The following is a 19,297-nucleotide window of genomic DNA, read 5'->3' as shown; positions in this document are numbered from 1 at the left end:
ATCACTGTGAGAAAAGCAAAGTATTAAAGCCCTTCTTCAAGGCACAAATTCCAAATCCCATTAAACACTGATTGCTTTAAAGTTCTGTGGAAGGCTGTAGGTTTGAGAGAGTCAAGGCCATGGCTCAAACTCAGCACAGAGCAGATCTCATATTCGTTTTTCTGTTGGTGCTCATGAACAGTAGAATATCCAAGTTTCTTATCTAACTACACATTAAACCTTTTCCATTACATGCCCATATCTTTGCAGTATGGGGAAGTTCTGTTATTCTGAAGTAAAGCTAATAAATGAAAACATTCCTCATTACTACTCTAACTTTCTCCTTACTCACAACCCCACACTTCAATTTTTTCTCTGTTACTTGTGGATTTGTTGTATAATACAATGGGCAATCACTGGTAGATTATTTTTATTATTATTATTTTGTGCTATTTAAAACTAAATTTGTGGATTTTTAAAAAAAATTCACAAACTTGCATGCCAAATAGCTAGTTCAAATATTAAATAGTATGTAGATTTGCCCAAAGAAGAGATAATTTACTAATGGCTGTTTTTCATCCCAAGAGATGTTTAACCTCTTTTCTTGCAAGAACTAAAATAATATTAATATCTACTATGGAAAAAGAGTGGAAACTGAATGTGATAAACTATTAGAAATATTTTTGGTAGACAAATATGCTGAAGTTTTGTAAAAGATGTTGTAAAAATGATGCAGTTAAGATGAGGACTCCAAGAAGATGCAGAAGCCTGTTACCAGAGTTTTATAACAGAAAGCCTTATAATTGGAGTAGGGTGTAACTACCCCTACAACACTGACTTATTTAATGTAAATATAATCTAATAAACTGCATTACGTGTGATAAATTGCCAAGTCAGGATTATAGCTATTAAATGCAGATATTTTATAGTATCTTTCATCTAACAAAAAAGGATTAAAAATGCTCCTCCCTAATTTTAAAAATTGTTAGGACTTACATATGGATGTTTTTGGATGGAGAAAAACTGACATGACTGCAATTCGGCACCTCTGAAATGTTAGCTTAACAGTTTTCTTAGGAATGCAAAACTCCTAATTGAAAGGTAATGTATGCTTTGCTTTCAATGAAGTGGGGAAGAGGCAGCATTTTGCTTTCATAAGTAGGACTCCGCATCTGTCACGAAAGTCACAGATATGGTGACTTTCCAGGACCTCTGGGACTTCTGCAGTGCCCAGTGTGGCTGACCCCAGGGTTGCCAAAGCAGCTGATTCCGGGGCCAGCTGCTCAGGTGGCTTTGGGAACAGCCCCACTGGCTGCTGCTGAAGCGGCTCTGCAGCCAGCTACTTGGGCAGCCCTGCTGCCAGCCGCACCGGCCACTGCTCGGGTGACCTTGGGCAGCTGGCCCTGGGGACTGCCTGAGCAGCGGCCAGTGTGGCTGGCCCCGAAGATTGTCTGATCAGTGGTCCCAGGGCAGCCAGAGCAGCCGCTGCCTGGCGGCCCCCAGCAACCAGTGCCGCTGGCTCCATACCCCCCAGCAGCGGCCCCCCAGAGCACTGCACCCCCAGTACCATCCCCCCCGCTAAGATTTAGTCAGGGGTATTTATAGTATAAGTCACGGACAGATCATGGGCTGTGAATTTGTTTATTGCCCGTGCCCTGTCCATGACTTTTACTAAAAATACCCATGATTAAATTGTAGCCTTATTCATAAGCAATAAAGCTGAGCAATACAAATTTGTAGAAGCTAAGGCCAGAAAACAAGAATTCAGCGTAATGAAAAATGTTGAGGTTTCAAAACTTGTTTTTGTCCTGTATTGGAATAAAAAATTAGAGCTTTCAAAATTTTCCATTAAAAAAAAAAAAAGAGTCGCAATGAGTATATAATTAGTTGAAAAAAGTGAACAACTCCAACAGGAGACACTGAGAGACAAAGACTGACTCAATAGCTTGATGGTTAGGGCTCACCCTCATGTGGGAGAAATAGGTTCATGTCTCTACTCTGAATCAAGCAAATCAGGGCCTTGAACCTGGTTCTTCCACATAGAAGATGACACCCCTAACCCGAAAACTATTTGTTTGGTCTCTTTTTTCCCCTCTAAGTTACATCCTGAACTGGAGAAAAGTTCTTGATAAATGTTTTGTGGAAACAGATAACGTTTCTGCAAAAAGTTCTGGTTTTAACCAAATTGCATGTTCCAACAAAAAATATGTTGTTGAAAAATTCCCAACCTCTAGTAAAAACTTCTGTAAAGTTATAAATACAACATTCTGAGTAGTTTAAGATTACTCAGTATTTTGTGTTATTTCTTCTTGTATTTACAAAGAATATGACAACATTCATTTGGACATATCCTTTTCCTGTAGAATATATAGTATGTTGATTCTCCAGGTTGAATACATCTTAGGTTTCATAATATGAGACAGAAGAGTTCTTTATTTAAAAAAAAAATCCCCTTTTAATATCCTTTCCCCAGGGAACACAAGATTCTTTTATCCAAAAGTTTTACTACATACACAAGATGACAGCAATATTTTATGATAACATCAATGATATAAACCCTAGACAGAAATACTACTTTCATGAAAAACTATTTACTACAGCATCCTGTATAGTAGAACCATCTATTAAAACTGTTAACACCACTAACACTATATAGCAATTACTAACAGAGGTTAGTAGTAGAGGTTTGTGTTTTTCTTCTACCCTCCCCATAGCAAGATTTGTGATAGACAAGATCAAGAGATTTTTGAGGCAACAATATCAAAAAAGTCAGAACTATTGTTAAAGGAAAACCAACACACTTTTGGTTTCCCAGCCAGTATCCATTTGCTTTCCTTCTAATATATCCTCTATCTAGGACATTTAATTATTTTAAAGGGTACCGCAGTATTGACCTTTTTCATAAATTTTATCAGGAAGGCCATGAATGCCTTCAGTCCTGTGCTCACCACTAAAATATACAGCCTTATTAGTAATAGATTATTAGTCATTCTTTAATGTATAGTAAATCATACTTATAATAGTAAATATTAGAAAATAGTAGACTTAATAAAAGCAGGATAACATAAAATGTACCCCATTAATTACATTTGGAAGTTAGTAACATTAGACCACTTTGAATTTTAATTTCATTTGGAATGTTTAGCTCTTATATTTTGTCCTTCAATTGTAAAATAAAGATATATCAAATTCATTTTCATTAAGGACTGGACATACGTTCCATATTACCCTGATTACAGTACAGTGATGTCCTGACAACACAGACAATATCTTGCTATCTGGGTAAGAATTTCAAATAGGTTTACACTGTTTACATTCCGTTACTCAGATTCAGAATCTGTGGAGGACTGAATTCAGGATCTGGGCTAGGGGGACCAATTCAATGCTCATTGAAGAGATGGAAGTCTTTCTGTTAGAAAACGGATAATTACTTTCCATGAAAAAAATTGAAAGAAGCCAGAAAAATTTCATTTTATGCAAAACTGTCTGCTGAAATATTTGTTTTTTGTGACAAAAAAACAAATGAAAAAATAAATAAATGATTTTGATGAATGAAAAAGCCATTTTCTCTCTTTTTTTCCCCTTCTAGCTCTACTTTCCAATGAGTGTTGCATCAGGCCCAATGTTATTCTTCAGTATGATTATCAGAGTTTTTGCAATAAATATTTTACATCACTGAATAAAAATGTTATTCATGAGACTTAAATAATACAAATAATCTTCTTTAAAGAAGAACACTCACCTACAGTCAGTTGTCCAGTTAACTGTCCCATGTGATTTCTTGCATTCACTGTTACGTTCCTGTCAGACTGTAAGACCATTGGGCTATCCTGGTAAACATGTATAAGACAAGAAAATGGGAGAAAAAAAAGATATAGAGGTAGAATTCAATTAGAACTGTAAAAATAACCCCATACATATGATGATAGGGTCTTGCCAAAATATTATATTCTTATTTTCATGTAAATATTCATGTAAATATTTTACATATCCAATATATACAAAGAACAAGGATGAAAATCTTACTGCACAGCCTCTATTTTCAGAGCTCAGACATGAAATTATGCTCTAGAAATTGTTTTATTCTCTGAGGACCACATTTGGATGATACAATTTATAAACTAAAAAGAATAAAATTGTTGCATTTTATCTTAACCTTTACCATGACACAAAATCCATGTATTCTTCATACAACACCCTTAGAGTCATCAACAAACATTATAACAATCTTACTTTACAAACATTACTGATTTTAAGAATTTGGAGGAATAAGTGTTATTCCTATTTCCAGACTGATCAAAACAGAAGTGTTGAAAGGTTACAGAGGACATCACCAACTTAACAATCACAACAAATTATTTTCCCTACACTTATTACAAATCGTGCCTGAGATCAGAGGGGATTTTTTTTTTATAGCTTGTTTGCTTTGTTCATTTGACATGACCTTGTGTAGGATCATCAGTTCCACTACTTAGTTTGTCCAATTGCTTACATGGGTTTTTCATACAATAGGGGAGGGAAATATATCTAAAATAGACATACAATACACTCTCGCTATAACAAACCTATCAGGATCCAAGCCATTTGTTCATTATAGCCAGGGGTATGTTACAGCAAAAACAACAATCACAATGAGGCCTGTCGGCTCCTGCCAGCAGAGTGGGTCCAGGATGCCAGCTCAGCTGGCAGCCCCATGGCAGGCTGGGTAAAAATTGTGCACCTATATGCAACATCCTCCCCCGCACACTTTTTTTTTTTAAACAGTACAGTACTGTAGTTGGGATCCAGGATCTGTGTTCATCATAGCTAAAAGTTCATTATAATTAAGGGAATAATAGCAAGGGTGTACTGTATGCTATTTTAAATCCACAAAATTTGGCACAAATAAACGGATCAAGGACACCACATTCAGATATGGCACAAATAATATTGCTACAAGAAGCCCATCATGCATATTTTAAAAATTAGATTTATAATGGAAAATTGAAAACATAAATGCCATAATCCTACTCAAAATCAGTGAGCTTATGGAATCCGTTTGAATAGCAACTTTAAAGTTCAGAGGTATGGCTTGGATTGATTTGATTTAGATAAGAATGCTTGCATGTTGGCTAAAAATTCAATTTTTAAGGTATTGTTTGTGATTTCAAACAGTATTACATTAAAGCGCACTAGGGAACTTTTAATGCAGACCGCTAAGGTCGACACAGAGCAGTGCTTACTAACAAGATTGACAGTGATGTAGACAATGACCTGAGATTATTACTGTATTTATCTGTTACATTGAATAGCCATGAGATGATACACAAACAAGTAGAGCTGGTTGGAGAAACTGACAAAACCATATTTTGTTGGAATATTTGGTTCCATTGAAACAGAAACTTCATTAAATTGGGTCAGTTATACCAGATTTTATTTCAGAAGAAAACTAGGGGGAAGTTTCAATGATGTTGAAACATCCTATTTTAACATTTTTTGGAATGAAACATTTTGATTTTTTGTTTCGAAATTGATTTTTTTTAAACTTTATACTACAAAATTAAAAAAAAAAAATTCAGAAATTCAGTTTTTGTTCAGATTCTGAACGAAGCCAAATTTCAAAATCCTTCATGACCCAGAACTTCCATCCTCTGCAGAGCTCTATTAACAACCTAACCCAGAACTGTGACTAAAGTACATTTTTTGTATCAAATAACCAATTCCATGAGCCATCCAGTCCTGTAATTTATCTGAACTTATATGAACATATTTGGTCTAAAACTTTGATTGTCCATATGGCAAGATCAGGTTTTGACCTAATATGCTTTAAATTACCTGGGATGAGCCTACCTAAGAGACCACCTCTTTCCCTGTGAAACACTATCACAGTTACAATCAGCTGAGCCATGGATGCTAGATCCTTTCTTGATATAATAGAGTTGATATGAGAGAGAGTAGGCAGGACATTCTCTGTTCTCATTCAACCCCTGGTACAATACAGCCTGAATTTGCAACTTCCAGGGCATACTGCAGGATCCATTTGTCTCATCCAACTTTTGAAGAAGTACTGAGATATAGATTGAGGTATAGGGTTGTTAGCATTTGATTATGAGCTGCTGCTTTGGCATGGAGGGTGAGTTGACTGGACTGCATATTTAGTTTGTGAATTTAAATGATTGTAAGTCATTAGGAGCCTGATTATCAGTTCTTTCGTTATTCGAACTAAAAAAGAAAATTAAGAAAATAAAAACACAGTTGCCTATGGTCACTCTTTTCTAGAAAGAAGGATCATCTCCTCCCCGCTAACTCCTCATCATTGTTGAGAAGATAGGGAAATGACTAAGAAAGTCACAGTTGGACTTATTTTACTTGAATGATGAATTGGAGCTGTACTTCAATCTTGCATACCCCCTCGGCTTTTTCTTCTGGTTCAGGGCATTCCTTTATAATAAAAAGCTCTTCTGGATTGCGTTGCCAGTGATTGTTAATTGTAAAATGGTACTCTGTCTGTAGAAAGGTCTGAAATTATTTTGACCTAGTTTCCAAAATAGTAAGTGTGTTTTGTCTTTCACTGGACCCGACAACAATCTTATGTAATTCCCTGCCAAAGAGCTTGCTTGGCTTGTCTATTTTCTTTCCAGGTGCGGAGCCATAACTATCTGAGACATTGTGTTCAGAGCAACCATTTGAGCAGAGAATATGATCATGCCAAGGGATGCATCAGCAACAAAAGCAGCTGCTATGGATATTTTTCTCAGCACTGATTTGATTTTCATGTCCCCTATGGACCTTTGAAGATCATTAGCACAGGCAACTGCCTCTCTGGCAAAAGAGGTTATAATACACAGCTGAAGCTTCAAAATGTATCTTTAAAGAGCCCTTTACTCTGCTGGCTAGTCAATTTTTTGAAAGACATCCTTCTCACCCAGAACAACAATATCCTTATCAAGAGAGGCTATTATCATGTCTACCTTTGCCTGTTGAACTAAATCTTTAGATTCAGCAGTTTACTGAAATTGAGTAGCGATCTCAGTGGTCTTTGCATTCTCATCCAAAGGGTTTTTGTTTTCTTTTCTGACTTAGGAGAATAACTAACTTCATTATCACACGCTCCTCAGGTTTGTTGAACTAGTGATCTGATTGTAAATGAAAACCTAGGGTAGGAACTCTTAAGTGTAACTGTTTGGCTGTGTGGTTGTTTGTTTGAAAAGTGTGAATTGGGAGTGCTTTGTTCCAGGTGGGCCTTGCGTGGTTGATTGGAGGGAAGGCTTTGAGCTGGGCCAACTGCTTCAAGCCAGCAGCCTTATAAAAAAGCAGCCAGTTACGAACCAAGTGAGTTTACCTGGGGGAGTTCTCCCAGAGTGTTTTTGCCTTTCAGGCTTCTGTGAGCAGTAAATACACCATCTGAAGAGGCTTTTAGATGGAAGATATGGATAGTGAGCGATCAGCTGTTGTGACCTGCACAGGATGTGCCATGTTTGTCTTTCTCCCAAAGGATAGAAACGACTTCATCTGTACGAAGTGCAAGCTGGTCTTCATATTGGAAGAGAAGATTAAAGGACTAGAGACCCAAGTATCAACCCTGCATTGCATTAGAGAAAATGAAGACTTTCTGGATAGAAGTCAGCATTTGGAACTGCAGGTATAGCATGCTGAAGAATCAGAGAGGGCAGTGCAGAACAGGGAACAAAATTCACAGCATGTGACCTCCAGAAGAAGAAAGAGGAGAACCCATGTACCCCCAATGCAGATAGAGGTAAGAAACCATTTTCATGCTCTCTGCACAGGTACTGGTGGAGAATGATTTGGAAGCGTTATCTTAGGAAAGGGATCAGAAGGAGAACCCCTCGAACGGAAGGCACCAGGAGACATGAGAAGTGTGCTGCTTGCCTGGAGCTAGAATTCAGGATATAATGGAGCGTCTGCTGAGACTGATCAAGCCCTCGGACTGCTACCCCCTTCCTACTTCTCCACGTGGACACCGATGATACTACTAAGAATGACCTTGAGTATGTCACTGCAGACTACATAACTCTGGGAAGAAGGATAAAGGAGTTTGAGGAGCAAGTCATCTTCTCGTCCATCCTCCCTGTTGAAGGAAAAGGCCCAGGTAGGGACCATTGTATTGTGGAAGTAAATAAGTGGTTATGTAGGTGGTGTCGGAGAGAGGGCTTTGGATTCTTTGACCATGGGATGTTGTTCCAGGAAGAAGGATTGCTAGGAAGAGATGAGATCCACCTAACGAAGAGAGGAAAGAGCATCTTCACAGGCAGGCTTGCTAACCTAGTGAGGAGGGCTTTAAACAAGGTTCACCGCGGGATGGTGACCTAAGTCCAGAGGTAAGTGCGGATGTGGGATACCGGGAGGAAACACAAGGAGGAGGGTGTAACAGGGGCGGCCTCCTGATTCATACTGAGAAAGTAGGGCAATCGGCTAGCTATCTTAAGTGCCTGTACATGATCGCAATAAGCCTGGGAAACAAGCATTGGAAGAATTGGAAAAATTGGAAGTCCTGGCACAGTCAAGGAACTAAGATGTGATTGGAGTAACAGAGACTTGGTGGGGTAACTCACATGACTGAAGTACTGTCATGGATGGGTATAAACTATTCAGGAAGGACTGGCAGGAGAGAAAAGGTGGAGGAGTTGCACTGTATGTAAGAGAGCAGTACGATTGCTCAGACCTCCAGTATGAAACTGGACAAAAGCCTGTTGAGAGTCTTTGGGTTAAGTTTAGAGGCGAGAGCAATACAGATGATGTCATGGTGGGCATCTGTTATAGACCACTAGACCTGGAGGATGAGGTAGACTAGGCTTTCTTCAGACAACTAACAGAAGTTTCCAGATCACAGGCCCTGGTTCTCATGGGGGACTAAAATCACCCTGATATCTGCTGGGAGAGCAATTCAGCAGTGCACAGACAATCCAAGAAGTTTTTTGAGAGTACTGGGGACAACTTCCTGGTGCAAGTGCTGGAAGAAGCAATTAGAGGCCCTGCTCCTCTTGATCTGCTGCTCACAAACAGGGAAGAATTGGTAGGTAAAGTAGAAGTGGGTGGTAACCTAGGCAGAAGTGACCACGAGATGGTCATGTTCAGGATCCTGACAAAAGGAAGAAAGGAAAGCAGCAGAATACGGACCCTAGACTTCAGAAAAGCAGTCTTTGACTCTCTCAGGGAACTGATAAGCAGGATCCCCTGGGAAGCTAATATGAGGGGGGAAAGGCATCCAGGAGAGCTGGCTGTATTTTAAGGAAGCCTTTTTGAGGGCGTAGGAACAAACCATCCAGATTTGCAGAAAGAATAGCAAATATGGCAGGCGACCAGCATGGCTTAACAGAGAAATCTTCAGGGAGCTTAAATGAAAAAAGGAAGTTTACAAGAAGTGGAAACTTGGACAGATGATTAGGGAGGAGTATTAAAATATTGCTCGAGCATGCCAGGATGTAATCAGGAAGGCCAAAGCACAATTGGAGTTGCAGCTAGCAAGGTATGTGAAGGGTAACAAGAAGGGTTTCTACAGGTATGTTAGCAACAAGAAGATGATCAGGGAAAGTGTGAGACCCTTGCTGAATGGGGGAGGCAACCTAGTGACAGATGATGTGGAAAAAGCTGAAATACTCAATGCTTTTTTTGCCTCGGTCTTCACAGACAATGTCAGCTTCCAGACTGCTGCACAGGGCAGCACAGTATGGGGAGGAGGTGAGCAGCCCTCAGTGGTGAAAGAACAGGTTAAGGACTATTTAGAAAAGCTGGACATGCACAAGTCCATGGGGCCGGATCTAATACATCCGACGGTGCTGAGGGAGTTGGCTAATGTGATTGCAGAGCCATTGGCCGGCCGTTATCTTTGAAAACTCATGGTGATCGGGGGAGGTCCTGGACGATTGGAAACAGGCAAATATTGTGCCCATCTTTAAAAAAGGAAAGAAGAAGAATCTGGGGAACTACAGACCAATCAGCCTCACCTCAGTCCCTGGGAAAATCATGGAGTAGGTCCTCAAGGAATCCATTTTGAAGCACTTGGAGGAGAGGAAGGTGATCAGGAATACTCAACATGGATTCAACAAGGGCAAGTCATGCCTGACCAATCTGATTGCCTTCTAGGATGAGACAACTGGCTCTGTGGATATGGATATGGGGAAAGGTGGATGTGGTATATCTTGACTTTAGCAAAGCTTTTGATACGGTCTCCCACAATATTCTTGCCAGCAAGTTAAAAAAGTATGGATTGGATGAATGGACGATAAGGTGAATAGAAAGCTGGCTAGATTTTTGGGCTCAATGGGTGGTGATCAATGGCTCAATGTCTAGCTGGCAGCGATTGTCAAGCAGAGTACCCCAGGGGTCTGTGCTGCGGGTGGTTTTGTTCAACATTTTCATTAATGATCTAGATGATGGGATGGACTGAACCTTCAGCAAGTTTGCAGATGACACTAAGCTGAGGGGAGAGGTAGATATGCTGGAGGATAGGGATAGGGTCCAGAGTGATCTAGACAAATTGGAGGATTGGGCCAAAAGAAATCTGATGAGGTTCAATGAGGACAAGTGCAGAGTCCTGCACTTAGCATGGAAGAATCCCATGCACTGCTACATGCTGAGGACCAACTAGCTAAGCGGCAGAACTCTATTCAGAACTTCTGAGGCCACATCTGGAGAATTGTGTCCAGTTTTGGCCCCGCCCCCAACTACAAAAAGGATGTAGAAAAATTGGAGGGAGTCCAGCGGAGGGTAACAAAAATTATTAGGCGGCTGGGGCACATGGCTTATGAGGAGAGGCTGAGGGAACTGGGATTATTTAGTCTGCAGAAGAGAAGAGTGAGGGGGGATTTGATACCAGCCTTCAACTACCTGAAGGAGGGTTCCAAAGAGGACGGAGCTAGGCTGTTCTCAGTGGTGGCAGATGACAGAACAAGAAGCAATGGTCTCAAGTTGCAGTGGGGGAGATCTAGCCTGGATATTAGGAAACACTATTTCACTAGGAGGGTGGTGAAGCACTGTAATGGGTTACCTAGGGAGGTGGTAGAATCTCTATCCTCAGAGGTTTTTAAGGCTTAGCTTGACAAAGCCCTGGCTGGGATGATTTAGTTGGGGTTGGTCCTACTTTGAGCAGGGGATTGGACTAGATGACCTCCTAAGGTCTCTTCCAACCAAAATCTTCTATGATTCTATGAAAAGGTAGGTGGAACAAACCTGTCCTTAGTTTCTATCTCCTCCCTCACATCTCTGTGTCAACTCCAAGATCTTGTCTTCCACGTAGAAGAGAAAGGGGAAGAGGAGGACTTAAATCTGTGTTATTAATTCATGCATGTCTTCTATATACACTTATAGGATGAAATCCTGGCCTGATTGAAGTCAATGGCAAAACTCCCATTGATGTCAGGAGACCAGGATTTCACAGTGATTATTTTTTTCTTAGCTATTGGCTCCAAAGACAGAGAATCAGAGGAATTCGTTTCTATAACAGTAGCCAACTCAGAGGCATATGTGGTGTCTAGGAGACTGTACAAGTACTGAAATTACTCCAGCATAAAACAGTTGTGAGATGAGAAGCAGTTCTAGAATGAAAATTAACCTTAGTCTTTTGCACGGTAATGTAGGATCACTATCTCTAGGCCACTAAGACTGCCTTTCTTCTGTTGTGACATTTTAACTCAAAAAGTAATGGACTGGATAATCTTTGGAATATTTGACTATCAAAGAGAAGGAATGGGCTAGGGGTTAGCACCAAAATATGATCACAAAACATTTTCTGTAAACAGAAAATTAAATCAATATGTCACAATAAACTTAACACATAGAACAGAACACAAAACTAAACACATCCATTCACATTTGGACAAGTGTTTTAAATAAGAAAAATACATTTGAAAGTCAGAATTAATTTGAAACACACACATGGTTTTTCTTCTTAACGACCATATTGTTTAAGGCCAGAAAGGCCCTCCTTTATAGAACAGGACACCAACATCACCCACAACCCGCACACTAAACCCAGTGTACTATTCTTATATGTGATTCACACTTTCATTATCTAGGATGCTGATTCACAAAAATACAGATAAGTACATTTGTAAATAAATAATTGCACATACAAAATGGTCTTAAAAAGCCTTAGATTCTGCCTGCCAGAAATAGAGTTTTTGCAAGCGAAAGCTAAGATACCCTGTCACTATTCCTTTTCTGATATACACCTTGAAAGTGATGGTGACTTTACCTCATACTTTTCCAAAAACAGGGATGAAGGATTTAGAAATTGCCCCCCCACACACACACACAAAGGGAAGTATACTGCTTTATAATATGATTTCTTCTGCTTTCCCCCCCTTAAGCTATGAATGCCAGGGGTAGTGAGGTCAAATATTTAAGCTTCATATTTAGAATACATACATGTAGTGTAAAAAAGTTTTTCCTGTTTGATTCCCACTTAGACGTTGGGAAAGGAGCAATCTTCTTCATTACACTAACATTATTTCTTGGCATTGAGTTCACCTGAGAATATGCAGGGAAACAGGTGGGAAGGCATGTCCTTCTCCTCACAAATACAGTCCCTGCCATCACCACCCACTCCTTGCTAGCACAGCTTGGGGGACAAAGTATCTGAACAGAGAGGGAGGAACAAGGAGAAGTCTGTGATGTTGTCATCCTCTTACATCTGCTAACACAGCTGGCCAGCCCTGGAAGCAGGGGTGAAAGTAACTTAAAGGACTTACCAGTACTCCAGAGTCCTGATGAGAGGGTGGGGCCTTTAAATCCCCAGGCACTTTAAATCAGGATTTAAAGGACCTGGGGCTAGGGCTGTGGGAGCAGCAGCTGGGAGCCCTGGGCCCCTTAAATCACCCCCTGCGCTCCCAGCTGCAGAGGCAACTGGGAGCCTTGGGGTTCGGGGGTGATTTAAAGGGGGCAATTTAAAGGGCCCAGAGCCACCGCTACCACCCCAGCCCTTTAACTTGCCACCGGAGCCCTGCTGCCGCTACCCCAGGGCTCTGGCAACAAGACTCCGGGGACAATTTAAAGGGCACAGTGCCAGGGCCGAATTAACTTTTTTTGGCCTGGCGCCAAACATATTTGTGCCCCCCCCCCAGGGAATGAAGAGGCCAGGGGCAAGAGCACAGCGGGGCATGGTGGTGGTGGGGGGGGGGGAAGGATTGGTCACCAGCTGGAGCGAGGCAGGGGCCAGGGGCAAGATAAGCACAGTGGAGCATGTGGGGAGAATTAGTCCCTGCTGACTGGAGCAAGGCAGGGGCTGGGGGCAAAAGCATAGTGTGGCGGGAGCTAGGGTTGGTCCTTGGAGCAAGGGAGGGGCCAGGGGTAAACTGCAAGGGCAGCAGGGCTGGGGAGGGGGTAAACAGGATCCCCCACACACACCCCTGCCCACATAGAGTGGGTACCTACCTTCTCCTTGGTTCTAGCCCATTCTCTTCCTCTCTTTCTGCACCGAGCTGAGGGTGGGGGTGCACTGAGAACAGGGCTGGGTCTGGGAAGGAGTTAGGGTGTAGGAGCAGGCTGGGGGTTAGGGTGCAGGGTCTGTCCAGGAGCTAGAATGAGGGAGGGGGCTCAGGGTTGGGGCAGGAGGTTGGGGTGCGGAGCGCTCACCTGGGGCAGCTCCCTTTCGGTGTGAGGGTTGCAGGTGGGTATGTGGGGTGGGGGAGGGTGCAGGAGCTCCCGTTTGGTGCTCAGGGTGGGGGTGGGGATGTGGGAGGGTGCAGGAGTCAGGGCAGAGGGCTGGGGATGTGGGCTGGGGTTGTGGCGGGGGGGTGCAGGAGTCAGGGTAGAGGGCTGGGGGTGTGGGCTGGGGCCTGAGCGGCTCACGGCAGGGCGCTGGAGGGGGTATGCCCGGATTCCATCCCCTTCCCCAAGGTCCCGCCCCACCTCTTCTCCACTTCCTCATGCCGTCAAACAGCTGAGAGGGGAGCACGCTGCGGGAAGAGGCAGAGGGGAGAGGGGAGCTGGGCTGCCGGCAGAGCCTGCCCTGCAGCAGCAGGACAGAGCCCCGGGAGAAGGCAGCACCAAGCTTCTGCCCCTGTAGGAGAGAGGAGGGGGCGGAGAAGAGCAGCCGGAGCCCCTTCCGAGCGTGGGCCCTTTAAATAGCCGCCGGAGCCCCACCACTGCTACCCCAGGGCTCCAGCCACGGGGCTCTGGTGGCAATTTAAATGGCCTGGGGCTCCAGCCGCTGGGGAAGCCGGTCCGCCCCGGTACGGTGCACTGGCTCTTCCACCTCTGCCTGGAGGAGAGTCCTTACTACACCCTCCTAATAGGTGGCAAAACAGCTGTGTTCTCAATGCTGGGGGCACTCACTGGGTCTTCCTGAGGTACAAAGCTGAAGCTATTCACAGTGCTCCAATATGGACCAATAATTACTGTCACAATCTGGTTTAACATTCCATGATGAAGCCCATAAACATGTTAAGGACATGTAAGAACTTTTTATATATAGTATACATAAAAATATACGAATGAACTGGACAGCCAACATGTTTTTAAGCCCTAGGAATCTCCCACCTTGGTGAAAGAACTGTGTGGTAGACAGTCCACTCTCTTATTCTCCTTTTTTACTTTCACTGTGGATCCCAAGGAGTCACAACTTTTTCTCTCCTCAGGACTGCAATTTTAAATTCTTCTATTTATTATGAACAAAATGTAGCAGTCACCATACCATTATATGCCTGCTCTGAGATTATCTGTATTTGTGAACCATTTGCAGGGAAAGTTTCTTGGACAGTGCAAAGCCTATGGAAACCCCTTAAATGGAACAAGTCAAACCATTCACATGAGGATTTTATTTGTATTCACCTTCTGATTATACAGGGCAGCCAATCCCTTTTGATGGTATTGACTTCTCACGGCTTCCCCACTTATGGCACCCCAAATACCTTGGTTTTTTAAATATATAAACACTAGATTTCATAGAATGATGTTATGTGGGTTTTTATTTCCTCTGGAAATGACTCCAGGATCCAAGTCACCTAACGGTAAAAAGCCTTCTGTCTAAAGAAACAAACCACCGAATCTGTATACTGAAAAAAAATTTCACACTGGGACAAACTTGCAAAAACAGAACATTTCATGCAAAAAGCAAATGAATTTATGAGACATAACCAGTATCTTCCTGCATTAACTAACTAATTAACTAACTAACTAATTAACTAACTTCCAATAGTTAATGAAGATATTTGTGTCAATGTAAGTAATTTTCACCTCAATCCTCTTTTCTGCTCTGGAGCCTATAGTGAATCCTGAATTTCTGACATAAAACATTGTCATGGAAATGTCTTTGATGTTACTAATTCAGCACCAACTTCTTCACAGAGTCATAGGTGGGTTCTTAAATAGAACATACTTGATGAAAGATATATCTTTCATCATTAGCTGAGAATACTTGGATTTCTTTCTGTAACATTAGATAAAAGTTTGACATTTGGAAGAAATTTGGTAAATGAATATTGAGGCCATACCAGAGTCTATATTGCAATTATTTAAAAGGAACATGACAGGAATGCCCTTCTCTCCTTTAATTTTGGCATAAAGCCTTTAGCAATAGTGATGTTAAATATTAAAACCAAAGGGATTACAGGGGGAGGTGAGAAGGAGTTTAAGAAGTTGAAGCATGCTGATGATACAACCATTATAGACTGCAAACTACAATCCCTGAAATTTTTGATTTGACTGAGTCATTTCTGTTCACCGTAGAAATGTTTGACCAACTCTGAGGTAAATTAGACAAGAAATTTCTAAGATAGGAGAGCTGAAAAATTACGGGATAAATAATATACAGCAAATACGCTGAACACTTTTTGAAGTACCATGTCTCAATATTATGGCCTAAAAATTGGGTTTATTCATGCACTTTTAGCAGAATCTAGAATGTTTTTGAAGTTCTTCATTGTCTAGTTAGAAATAATCTGTTAGGTCTGGAAAAACGTTTTGATTGCACATAGACTAGAAATTTCTCGTGTCTGGCTGACTTTACAATGGATTGGACTGATATAAAAGGCCCTTTGTTTTCAGTTTTTATTTTGCTGAAAAAATCCTGGGAATTATCAGTGTATATTACAAAAAAATTAAAAATGGCTGAAAATTAGTCTGAAAAACTAACTTCAGTTTTCTGGGTAAATATCAGGGGGTGGGAAGGACACTTAAAAAAAAGCAACAAATAGAGAAAAGTCAGAATATTGAAAGTAAAAGGTGTTTAATGATGTGGTGATTTGTTTCATATACTGTATTTAGCTGCATAATACACTGGATGGGTACCCAAACCAACTGGATTCTCAAGATATTGTACCAAACAGAAGTTAATGTGGTTCCGTATATGGTTTATTAAAAAGAATACTTCTCTTTTTAACTTACATTTAATATAAGGGGCTTTGTATAAATTCCAGAAGTCCTACATAGCTAAGGCTTACAGCAGTTTTTTCAATGTGTCTGTTCCAAAACTTGTTCTCCTGCAGCCTTGGAGTTAGCCGAATTTTAAAAATATTCTCTCTGCATCAGCCAAGTTAGGTGGGACACCGAGGATGCGAGAAGTAGGCTCAAATTTGGGAAGTCAGTGCAGTGGATTTTCCAAAATTCAAATGGAGTGATCTGCCATTGTCTGGTGGAGATATTGCCATGTATGTATGGAATTCACTTTCCAGATGTGTTCTTTCTTCATTAGGAGTCACAAAGAGGAAAATTATACACAAGTAATCTTTAAATCTTCATTAGTACAGGCCACTCTTTTGCAATGGAGGTCAAACAAGCACAATGACTTTCCAGAATTATGATTCACTGTTAAAAGTCTCAGGGGACATATTATGAGAGACAGTAGCTTCCCACTTCTTTGACAGCTCTGTGAAAACTTCAAAAAACCTTTCCAAGTATATACTGCTCACTGACTGGCAAAACGGATATGAAAAGATTTGGGGTTTTTTTCCCTGGAATCTCCCCAGATGTGTTTTTGTGACAAAATACTGCAAAGACCTTGTTGACCAGAATGACATACACCTCTGTGTTAGACAACACAGAATCTGTTGTAGAACAGGATTCCAATTTTTTCTGTGCTTCATACAATGGCCGAAGGGTTTCAATCAGAAATTCGAGTTTTGAGCAAAGGATTTACCTCATTTCTTCAATAGCTGCTTTATTGTTCAGCATTTCAGCTTTTGTGCTGCTAAACTCTTTATGATCTAGAAGGTGCATTAGGACACCCCAGGCCTTCTGACAATTCTGTGCAGCTAAGGATTGTCGGTACAACAACAATTGGAAGACTGCATTCCAATTTGATCTCTTCACAGACATCATAGAAGATGTTTTTTCATTTTCCTCGAATGCTTGAAAACCTCATTCAGTTATGAACGTCTTTAAATTAGCCATTTCTAGAATACCCATTGCAATGTGCAACAGATGAGCTAGGCCTTGTGTAGTAAGAGGCTGAGTCAGAATTCACTGATGTCACATCCTGCCAGGTAACTTCATCTTAACATAGGTTTCAGAGTAGCAGCCGTGTTAGTCTGTATTCGCAAAAAGAAAAGGAGTACCTATGGCACCTTAGAGACTAACCAATTTATTTGAGCATAATCTTTCGTGAGCTACAGCTCACTTCATCGGATGCATACTGTGGAAAGCGTAGAAGATCTTTTTATATACACACAAAGCATGAAAAAATACCTCCTCCCACCCCACTCTCCTGCTGGTAATAGCTTATCTAAAGTGACCACTCTCATTACAATGTGTATGATAATCAAGGTGGGCCATTTCCAGCACAAATCCAGGGTTTAACAAGAACGTCGGGGGGGGGGGGGGAGGAAAAAACAAGGGGAAATAGGTTACCTTGCATAATGACTTAGCCACTCCCAGTCTCTATTCAAGCCTAAGTTAATTGTATCCAATTTGCAAATGAATTCCAATTCAACAGTTTCTCGCTGGAGTCTGGATTTGAAGTTTTTTTGTTGTAATATAGCAACTTTCATGTCTGTAATTGCGTGACCAGAGAGATTGAAGCGTTCTCCGACTGGTTTATGAATGTTATAATTCTTGACATCTGATTTGTGTCCATTTATTCTTTTACGTAGAGACTGTCCAGTTTGACCAATGTACATGGCAGAGGGGCATTGCTGGCACATGATGGCATATATCACATTGGTGGATGTGCAGGTGAACGAGGCTCTGATAGTGTGGCTGATGTTATTAGGCCCTGTGATGGTGATGATGGTGTGATCCCCTGAATAGATATGTGGGCACAGTTGGCAACGGGCTTTTTTGCAAGGATAGGTTCCTGGGTTAGCGGTTCTGTTCTGTGGTATGTATGCTGGTGAGTATTTGCTTCAGGTTGGGGGGCTGTCTGTAGGCAAGGACTGGCCTGTCTCCCAAGATTTGTGAGAGTGTTGGGTCATCCTTCAGGACAGGTTGTAGATCCTTAATAATGCGTTGGAGGGGTTTTAGTTGGGGGCTGAAGGTGACGGCTAGTGGCATTCTGTTATTTTCTTTGTGAGGCCTGTCCTGTAGTAGGTGACTTCTGGGAACTCTTCTGGCTCTATCCATCTGTTTCTTCACTTCCGCAGGTGGGTATTGTAGTTGTAAGAATGCTTGATAGAGATCTTGTAGGTGTTTGTCTCTGTCTGAGGGGTTGGAGCAAATGCGGTTGTATCGCAGAGCGTGGCTGTAGATGATGGATCGTGTGCTGTGTTCAGGGTGAAAGCTGGAGACATGTAGGTAGAAATAGCGGTCAGTAGGTTTCCGGTATAGGGTGGTGTTTATGTGACCATCGCTTATTAGCACTGTAGTGTCCAGGAAGTGGATCTCTTGTGTGGACTGGTGCAGGCTGAGGTTGATGGTGGGATGGAAATTGTTGAAATCATGGTGGAATTCCTCAAGGGCTTCTTTTCCATGGGTCCAGATGATGAAGATGTCATCAATATAGCGCAAGTAGAGTAGGGGCGTTAGGGGACGAGAGCTGAGGAAGCGTTGTTCTAAATCAGCCATAAAAACGTTGGCATACTGTGGGGCCATGCGGGTACCCATAGCAGTGCCGCTGATCTGAAGGTATACATTGTCCCCAAACGTAAAATAGTTATGGGTAAGGACTAAGTCACAAAGATCCATCGGTGATCTTCCTGATAACACCATCCTGGCCCCTATGGATCTAGAAGCCCTCTACACCAACATTCCAATAAAGATGGACTACAAGCCGTCAAGAACACTATCCCCGATAATGTCACGGCTAACCTGGTGGCTGAACTTTGTGACTTTGTCACAAACCTATCCTTGCAACAAAGCCCATTGCCAACTGTGCCCACATATCTATTCAGGGGACACCATCACAGGGCCTAATAACATCAGCCACACTATCAGAGGCTTGTTCACC

General features: G+C 41.7%; 1 protein-coding gene across 5 annotated transcripts in view; it reads right to left on the bottom strand.

Moving 5' to 3' along the window:
- SGCZ (sarcoglycan zeta) overlaps nucleotides 1-19,297 on the bottom strand; it is a 793,251-nt gene that overhangs the window by 111,184 nt on the left and 662,770 nt on the right. For all 5 annotated transcript variants that reach the window (XR_006290777.1, XM_043546174.1, XM_043546176.1 and 2 more), the window contains one exon: nucleotides 3,722-3,809. Coding sequence is in view for 4 of the 5 variants with exons in the window: in XM_043546174.1 (XP_043402109.1) it covers nucleotides 3,722-3,809 (88 nt within the window). In the remaining variant the exon portion in view is untranslated. The remainder of the gene's footprint in view (nucleotides 1-3,721; nucleotides 3,810-19,297) is intronic.

This window comes from Chelonia mydas, chromosome 4 (assembly GCF_015237465.2).
Source record: "Chelonia mydas isolate rCheMyd1 chromosome 4, rCheMyd1.pri.v2, whole genome shotgun sequence".
Classification (NCBI taxonomy): Eukaryota; Metazoa; Chordata; order Testudines; family Cheloniidae; genus Chelonia; species Chelonia mydas.
This window is presented reverse-complemented; position numbering and strand designations above follow the sequence as displayed.